At 59.5% G+C, this 9,107-nt stretch overlaps 1 protein-coding gene across 1 annotated transcript; it reads right to left on the bottom strand.

The window, feature by feature from the left end:
* Window positions 1-1,585: 1,585 nt before the first annotated feature.
* On the bottom strand, window positions 1,586-7,759 carry PTX4 (pentraxin 4). The gene is made up of 3 exons (XM_077142262.1): window positions 7,278-7,759; window positions 5,151-5,718; window positions 1,586-4,583 (listed from the first exon to the last, which is right to left on the bottom strand). The coding sequence occupies exons 1-3, from the start codon at window positions 7,431-7,433 to the stop codon at window positions 3,943-3,945; spliced, it is 1,365 nt and encodes a 454-aa protein (XP_076998377.1). The 5' UTR covers window positions 7,434-7,759; the 3' UTR covers window positions 1,586-3,942.
* Window positions 7,760-9,107: the final 1,348 nt, after the last annotated feature.

Raw genomic sequence — 9,107 nt, 5'->3', positions numbered from 1 at the left:
GACTGCACTGGGATAAAGCTGGTGACGTGCAATGCACGAAGCAGGCAACGTTTTTGTGGGCTTGACATTTTTCAAAATAGGAAAAGATAAAGAAGTCTTTAGAGCCCCTAAGGCTGAAAAGATAATGGCACACCCCACCTGAGTTAAAAAATGAAACCAATGTAAACCTGAAAATAAGAGGAAGGAAGTCCAGCAGAGATTTGAACTTTCCCTGCAGCCACTCTGCAGTGCTTTTTCTAGAAATACCAAGAACCACATTCTTTTGTCTGAGGTGTTTTTCTCACTGCTGTGCCCTGGCAGTGCCCCGCAAGGGAGATGGCGAGGGCACGTGTCCCCATCGGGATGGGGTGTGGAGACCTCAAGAAGGCAGTGGCCACTGAGCCCAGGCCTGTGCCATCTCAGAGTTCTTGCTCGAGACCAGGGAGGCAGTGAGCACCTCAGGGGCTCAGTGGGGCACATGGCAGAGAGTGGGGCATCCCCCGGCCCAGGACCCTCTGAGGCAGCAACCTGCGCATAGTAGGAGCGCAGGAAATTGCCAGTTGAATGGGGCACGAGGCCTTGGGTCCTGCGGATGAGTAGGAGATGGGTGAGATGCAGGTGTGTGGGGGCGGGTGAGCTGAGTAGACGGGTGCGGGCTCCTGGGGGCAAGGGGGTGTGCGGGAGGGTGGGCAATCAGTGCAGCCACGGGGGCAGGGCAGGCCCCAAAGACCACCCCCACCAGGCAAGGGGCCAGGTGGTGGCTTCAGAGGACCCACGGGGTGGGGGCAGGGGGAGCCTGCCGTGGCTCCTGCAGGCCCCGACTCCTGCACTGAACCAGAAGCCGCCGTGGGCCGTATTTTTTTTGCCATTACTCAGGAACATAATGGACGTGGGCTAAGCTGGGGTCTGGGGGTGGAGACCCAGCTCTGCGTTGCCGACCCCAGCCTGGGCAGGGAGAGGAGATGCATGCTTGGGCCCGCCTGCTCCAGGTCCTGGCCAGCCCCCCCGCCCCCCCAGGAGGCAGGATGCATCACAACTCCTCAGCTGCACAGGCAGGCACTGCCCACATCTCCTGCCCAGGGACCCCTGAGCACCCACCAAGCAGCCCCAATGCGGCACCCAGGACACAGGTAGCTCACACCCAGCCCCCAACAGAGCTGTCCCCCTGCCCCGGGTGCCCCCACTCCACGAAGCACCTGCCTGTGGACCCCCTGGCCAAATACCCCTGGGAAACGCATAGCCTCTTGGTTCCCCAACCGTGCTGCCAGTACCTGAGGGAGGGTGGAAAAGATCGCCGTGGGGCTCTTTTCCTTCGCGTGAGTGGAAACTGTGCTGTGGACCCGGGTGTCCCTCAAGAAAGATGTAGAAATGAAGGCCCAGTCTCCCCAAAAGGAAAAAATGATGCTCGCTCACTCCCCAGCAGAGTGGGACGCAACTAGAGAGTTCTGGAAAACTTCGGAGGAGACTGGGAAAGAAGAGAAGCTTGCGAGAAACATCCCGGGAAGGCAGCAAGAGGGAAGTGGAATCAGTGACTCAGGGTTGCGGCTGGGTGGCCCCCGCGGGAGTTTCCAGCCCTAAAATACCTCCCTGGCCTTGACTCAGCAGCAGGTGCTGCTGCAGGGGGCAGCTCTGTGGAGGGGGGACCGATTCGGGGTACCTTCGGGGCACTGGATCAAACCCCTGCAGAACTGAAACTCCTGCACGCGGAAGGCAGAGGGGCTCCGGGAGCCTCGTGATTCCGTCAGCGTGTGCCAGGGGACATCTGCGGTGTTGGAGGAGGTGGATTTTGAGAACTGACCTGTTTCCAAACTCGGGGCTTCTAAGAGGGAATGACACCCCCCACCCCGGCTCCAGTTGGTTTTCAGATTTCTTAGGATCTTGTGTTTGGGGCCTTCTTTGGGAATCTCCGATAGTGTAGGGGTTAATAGGTGTGCTGATTTGAAACTGTTGGGTAACAGTTTGAGAAAAGCCATGATCTCTAAGTACTAATCCAGTCTTGCAGGAGCAGACCTATTGTTTAGGGCGGGACCTTCTGATTGGGCTGTTTCCCTGGAGATGTGACTCTGCCCATTCAAGATGCGTCTTGGTCAGTTTCCTGGAGTCAGACACAGATGTTTGGAGATGCAGAGGAAAATGCTAGAAGCACCCACAGGGTCTGTGAAAGCCATTTCAAATCAGAGGCCAGAAAGGAAACCAGCAGACATTGCCACATGCCTTCCCACAGGATGCTAAGCCAGCCAGAACCCAGAGTTCGCCCCAGAGAAGCTAAGTGGGGGCTCACAGACGCTCAGAGAGGAAACCACTGGAATCAGAAGCACAAAGCAATGAACCGGGAGTGGGGACCTCAGATGCCAGCCACGGGCCTTCCCAGCCGATAGAGAAATCCCAGACACCATTTGGCCTTTCTTTGGAGTCAAGGTATCTTTTTCTGGATGCCTTAGTTTGGACGTTTCTAAGGCCTTAGGACTGTAAACTTGTAACTTAATAAATTCCCTTTACAAAAGCCAACCCATTTCGGGTAGCATTAGCAAACTAAAACAATAGCCATCACACTGAAACTCAAAGTAAAATATCTCTCTTCTGATTGTCCATACATTTTTTTTTTTTATCTCCCACTGAAAAAAAAAGTTGCCCAAAAGACAGACGATAAGAAGGGCTGGTGAGAGTGTGGAGTGATAGCACTCTCACTTGCTGCTGGTGGGATCATCAGATGGTGCAGCCGCTGTGGAAAACAGTTTGCACTTTGGCAGTTTCTTCTAAAGCTTACACAGAAACTTACTGTATGACCCATAAATGTACTATCTGCCCCAGGGGATCTACCCCAAAGAAGTGAAAACAGGCATCCACACGGAGGCTATGTGAGAATGTCCATCGCAGCATTTTCACCATCGCCGGAATGCAGAAGCAGCCCCGACGACCTCAAATGCGGAGTCTGTCCGCACAGAGGCACTTCGTTCAGCCACCAGCAGGACAAACCTCAAACACGTGATGCTGAGTGAAAGAAGCCAGACGTGAAGGAACAAGCACTGTGTGATTCCATTTACTCAGAACGTCCGGGACAGGCAAATCCATAGAGACAGAAAGCAGAGGAGCGGTTGCAGGGCCCTAGGGCTGGGCTGGGGAGAGCCTGCTAACGGGCTCTGTCTTTTTCTGGGTGACCTGTCCCACACCGGGACTGTGGTGGTGGTTGTTCAACTCTGGTAACCTTGCTAAATCCTTTAAATGGGTGAACTTGAGGGGGTGTAAATCATACCTCGGTTAAGTTGTTTAAGAGACGTTGCCGGTCCATGTTTGAATGGCATCCCTCCCCCCAAGGGGCTCGCTGATCTGAAGCAGGGTTTCCCTCCATCCTGGGGGGTCTGGGGGCCTCCCCTGTCACCCCAGGACAAAAGGTCAGGACTGGCTGGCTGAGGCTTCCAGGGAGGGGGCTGAAGGTTTGGGGGCGTTTCCATGAGAAATGTTGGAGTAACAGTCACCAAAAGGACATTTTCCTAAGTCACACTGGAGAGAGGACGACACCAAAGGGACATTTTCCTAAGTCACACTGGAGAGAGGACGACGGTCACATGCCACGTGGTTTCCAGGAACTCCGGAGTTCTCCAGGAAACAGACTCTGTCCCTGCAAATCCACCCCAAGGAATAGAGGCGGCTGGCGGCCAGCTCACCTGCGCCCCCTGACAGCACCTGCTGAAATAACAAGCTTCAGGGAAGCGGGGAGCAGAGGCTCAGCACCCCCACAGGAGCCCGCAGCAAGGAACATGACACGGACCACTGCATCTAGACAGGGGCCCCCTCTCCCACCCCACCCCTCATTGTTCCAATGTCCCTCCCCAGCCCAGGATGCAAAGCCATAGCCTAGAATGGAGGCAGAGCCCTCCCTCGCTGCCAGCCCAGGTGGGGCCCCTTCGTGGAATATGCTAGGGCTGGCACAGAGCAGGACCGCAGCTCCCGTGGGGCACAGCCTCACGGGCAGAGCTCCAGGCAGGTGCAGGTCACCATCTGCACAAATCCGCCCACAGGTGTGGCATTGGCCAGCGTCAGGATGGCACCTGGAGGGAGCTCCTTCCCAGAGGCGAGGCTGGCCACTTCCCCCGGGGCCAGTGCCCGGTCCCAGATGGCCAGGCCAGCCAGGCTCCCCACGAAGGCCTCGGAGCTGTCAAACCCTCCACCCATGCTGTCCTGCTCCTGGCCCAGGACGAGGACCCCTCCGGGTGGGATCTCGTAGCCCTCCCGGAAGTGGGAGCCCGTGGCCACTAGCCTGCGGTCCACGTAGAGCCAGTGTCTTCCCTGAATGGACGTCCAGATGACACATAGGTGGTGCCACTGGCCATCCAGCAGCAGCTGCAGAGGCAGCTCCCTGAAGGCCGGGTCTCCAATCACAAAGTGGAGGGAGCCGGGGACCAGGGAGGGGCTGCCATGCAGCACCAGCTTGTTGTCATTGTCTCTGGTGGCGTAGGAGAGGAGGGTGCCCAGGTGGCCGGCAGCCATGCGTGCCCAGCTGCAGACGGACAGCGCCCGCAGGCCCGCCTGCAGGCCAGGCCGGAGAAAGACTGCGTTCTCGGTGGAAGCGTTGGGGAAGATGAGCGCAGGTCCCACATTGCAAACTGGAAGCAGAGTGGGAAGAGTTGGCGTGTGCAGGGCGGGCCTGATGCTCACGGCGGTCAGCTTGGGGTCACTGGGGCCCGGGGGCTGCTGACCAGCTGGGGAGCAAGCCTCTCAAACAAACGCTCGGGCAGCTGGCGAGCAGCAGCCAGGCAGGCAGCTGAGCCCCCTCACGCAGGATCCCGCTGCAGGGGAGGAGCTGGCCCAGCTGTTGGGGACACCCGGGAATCTGACCTGGGTGATGAGAAATGGCCCAGTGCCCTGAGAGACAGGCGGACAGAGGTCCCTGCCCGGGGACCACGTACTGGCCACATGCAGGCATCGGTGCAGGTCTGCTGGCAGCAGCTGTGGCCGCCAGCCAGTGGGCATTGCCACCTGCCAGGCAGCGCACCCACCTGTGCAGCCTTCACCCCTGAGGATGGGGCAGCTGGGTGGCCACCCGGTCAAGGCTGACAATGGCCGGCCAGTTCATTCCATCCTGGATGGTACCTGTGGAGCGTAGGGTCCCAGCCCCTGGGGAGGGGGCCATGAGGCTCAGAGGAGGAAGGGGCCGGTGTGCAGGTACTCACTTCCTCCTGATCTCTGGGGGGACCATGCCCACTGAGGAGGCTCCCTTGGGTCTGCCACTGTCCCACGGGGATCCCCCGTCTCCCAGAGGCGGCTGGTAGGGTCCTGGGGTGAGCTCCTGAGCGCCTGCCGGTCCCCATGCAGCCCCCCTGGGCTTGGGCCGGGCTGTTTGGGTGGGGCCAGGGCGGTGGTCAGCCCTGGGGGGGCGGGTTCCTGGCCGGCCTCCTGCAGCCGCCCCTCGAGGGCAGCCAGCCTGGCCCCCTGGTCCTGGGAGAGGCGTGCCAGCGAGTCCTGCAGGGCCTGCACGGCCGCGGCCAGGCTGGAGAGGGCGGTGGCCTGGCCCCGCAGCTCCGCATCCACCGTGCGGCCCCGGCGCCGCGTCCTCCTGAGCCCAGCGCGCAGGCGGCCCAGGTCGGCCTGCACCGTGGCCCGCGAGTGGGTGGCGGCCAGCGCCATGGCGCGGCTCTCCTGCTCCAGGCTCTGGAACCGGGCGTCCACGTTGTAGGACACGTTGTAGTTGCGGGCGATGCCCTGCAGGTATGTGGCCGTCACCTCCCGGAACCTCCGGAACTGGGGAGGGGACACGCAGCTCTGAAGGCCAGGAGCCAGGCTGGCAGCAGAGCCGGGCACCGTGGGCACCACGCCCCGGGAGGCGAGTGCGGGTGGCGGCTGTCAGCCCCTTCGCCAGGGGCGGCCGGCCCAGGGTCACAGGGCTGCAGGTATGGGTGGGCCCCCAGGCCACCCCTCCCGGCCACCCTCAGGCCGGTCCTGTGCCTCCAGCCCCAGGGTGGAGGGCGCAGGTCCCGAGGGTGGGGGTCCCGCCACCCTGAGTGGAGAGGTGGGGGTCCAGGCGGGCAGAGCGGGTGCCGGCCCGGGCAGCAGGCTGGAGACTGTTGGGGACCCACCAGCAGGCGTGAGGCACCCTGCTGCCGCCCGGGGGCAGGCTCAGCGACACCCCTCCACCCTGCGCCCCACCGCCCAGCCCACCTTTGGCTGCCCTCCTTGCGCCTCCCGCACCCCCTTCCTGCCTCCAAAGTCCCCCAGCCTCCCCGCGCCGTCGGACCACCTTCACTATAGAGCAAGGCGAGGGGAGACCACACTTTGCGAACACGATTGCATAACGACAGAGCTGTCGCACGGTGACTGTGCGAGTGTGAAAACCTTGTGTCTGATGCTCCTTCTATCTACCGTATCGACAGATGAGTAAAACATGTGGATCAAAAGTGAATAAATAATAGGGGTAACAATGTTAAAATAAACTCGGTAGATTGAAAATGCTGGTGATCAGTGAAAGGAAGGGGTAAGGGGTATGGAAAAAAATAGGGGAAACAAAGGCTAAAATATATCAGGTAGATGGAAATACTAGCAGTCAATGAGAGGGAGGGATGAGGGGGGTGGTATGTATGAGTTTTTTTCTGTTGTCTTTCTATTTCTTTTTCTGAATCAATGCAAATGTTCTAAGAAATGATCACGGTGATGACTATACAACTACCTGATGAAAATAAGTAAGTAAATAAATAAATGATGGGGGACAGATGTCAGAAAAAAGAGCAAGGCAAGCAGAGGAGCTAGAAAGAGCCCTTTGGTGCTGGTGGAGCTTCGGAGCTGCGAACAGCAGGGAAGGGGCTTTCTAAACTCAGTCCCCCCCCCCCCCCGGGTGCGAGCCCTTGTGGCAGGCCCTTCGGTGGGGTCACTTCCCTCCGGGAGAGGCTTGGGACAAGTGCTAATCTGAATCCCGGAGTGTTTGTCGGCCGGTGGCAGCGAGAGGCGCCACAGAGGGGGCAGCCCGGGGCCGCGGGCCAACAGAAGCGGGAAGAGGCGGGAGGCAAGGCCTGGCCTGTGCGGGGCCGAGCGCCCCGGGGGCCCGGGGGCCCGGGACCGAGTCCGGGAAGGCGGCCTTGCCCTGCGGCCCTGATTCGGACTTCTCCGGGCCCCAAGCCGGAGCAGGTCCATCCCCGCTGCTCAAGCCGCCCCTGCGCGGGGCATTTGCTGGAGCAACGAGGACACTAGGCTGATGACTACAGACGACACGCATGCTGCCCGGCCTGCGGGGCCCCGAGGTTCGCCTGTCGGGTCCTCTGCCACCTCCCGCCGGCACGAAGCCAGCTGCCCCACCGCGGCGCACTCACCTGCTCTTCCAGTCCCCGGAGCCTCTCCAGAAACGGTTTTCTTTGCCCTGTGGTTCCCGCCTCCTGCGACACAGCCCGGAACAGACAGGCGGGCACGAGAAGGAGGCACAGGGAGCAGCCCTGCCAGCCCAGGCGGCCCATCCCGGCCCCCGACATGGCCCCACAGCCGCCCTGGCCGCCGCACGCGTCCTCCTTGCCTCCCGCTTCTGCTGCTCGGACCCGGGCTGGGGCCCTAAAGGACAGACAGGCACGTGCCTTCGGGCTGACCGCCACGCAACGCGTGGGTTCCCAGGGAGACAAGTTTAAAACAGACACAAACAGCGTCTGGGATCTACCCTCCCCAGCGCAAGCTTCTGCCTGCTGACCCTGCGGGGGCCGGGGCGGTGATGGCTTTAGCAGGAGCCAATGCACTTGAGTCCCCCCCAAGGCGGCAGGGGGGCCTGTCTGGGGCCTGAGGCCACGGGGAGCGGGTCTGCAGGGGGCCGGCGAGGCCCCCCTTTCTCCCTCAGACGAGGCAAAGCTACATGGTGGGGAGCCGCCTTAGCTTGTTTTTGGGGTACAGGCCGTGTAGTGGATTGAATGGCCCCCAAAATATGTGCCTACACCGCGATCCACAGAACCTGCGACTGTAAGCCTATTTGTAAAGAGGGTCGTTGAGAATCGCTTGAGGCCTGGGTCCTGAGGCCATGCAGGGGAGGGGAGGGGAGGGGAGGGGAGGGAAGGGGAGAGTGACTCTTCCCTGGAGAAACTGAGCAAGTCTAGAGAAAGAGCTGCTCTGACCACAGAAAGGGGCGAAGCTTCCCCCCATGCCCCCACCAAAACAGCGGCCCCCACTCATCCCCCTCACTTCCCCTTTATCCTCTCATGCCAAGAAAAGCTACATGCTCAGTGTCAACAGAGAGACGGAAGAGCAGGAGACAATCCAGAGATAATCCAAGGAAAACTTCACACACATCCTGATTAATCCGCTTAGAAAAGCGACAGAAGTTTTGTGTTCGCCAGGCAAGAACTGCAGGCTAGGAAAGACGGAATAATCAGGAGTGAGGAAGTTCCTCTTGGAAATTAAAACTCTGATTTTCATAAATAAGTATGGATAAATACACAGAAGGAATAGAGATTGTCCTGGGAGAAAAACTGGCCAACACATGGCCACAGTGGGGGTGGAAGACAGAGGAGCTGACTGTAAAACTTTAGAGGGGAAATGAGTTCAATTTAAAATTGGGCACCAAGCTAAGGTGTGAACTGAGCAAAAAGAAGACATTTTTTAGATATGCAAAGGCTGGAGAAATTTATTTTCCGTGCACACTGCACTGGGTTGAAAACATCCCTCAAAACCCACGTCCCCTGGAACCCAAGAATGTGACGCTGTTTGGAAATAGGGTCTCTGCAGATGGAATGAGTTAAGATGAGGTTATATTGGAATAGGCTGGGTCCCAAGTCCATTCAGACAGTGAGACAGACAAAGGGATGACACTGGGGGAGGGCGGAGGCCGAGACTGGGGTAACACAGCCATAAGCACAGGTATACCTGGCGCCCCCAGAAGCTTGAAGAGGCAGGAAGGAGCCCCCTAGAGGCTTTGCAGGCAGCGGTCCCTGTCCACACCCAGATCTCAGCCTTGTGGCCTCCGGAGCTGTGAGTGAACGCACTGCTGTTGTTTTAAGTCAGTTTGCAGTACTTTTTGCGACAGCCTTTGAAAAACGAAACCAGGGAATAAAGGGAGAAGGAAGCAGCTGTGGGCTGAGCGGGGCTCTAAGTGGGAGGCACTAGGTAGCTTCCCGGGGTTGGGCCTGGGCTGCCCTCTCAGCCCACACCTGCCCAGCCGGGCCGCC

This window comes from Tamandua tetradactyla, chromosome 23, assembly GCF_023851605.1.
Source record: "Tamandua tetradactyla isolate mTamTet1 chromosome 23, mTamTet1.pri, whole genome shotgun sequence".
Lineage (NCBI taxonomy): Eukaryota > Metazoa > Chordata > Mammalia > Pilosa > Myrmecophagidae > Tamandua > Tamandua tetradactyla.
Note: the sequence above shows the minus strand (reverse complement) of the source record. Positions and strands in the feature narration are given on the sequence as shown.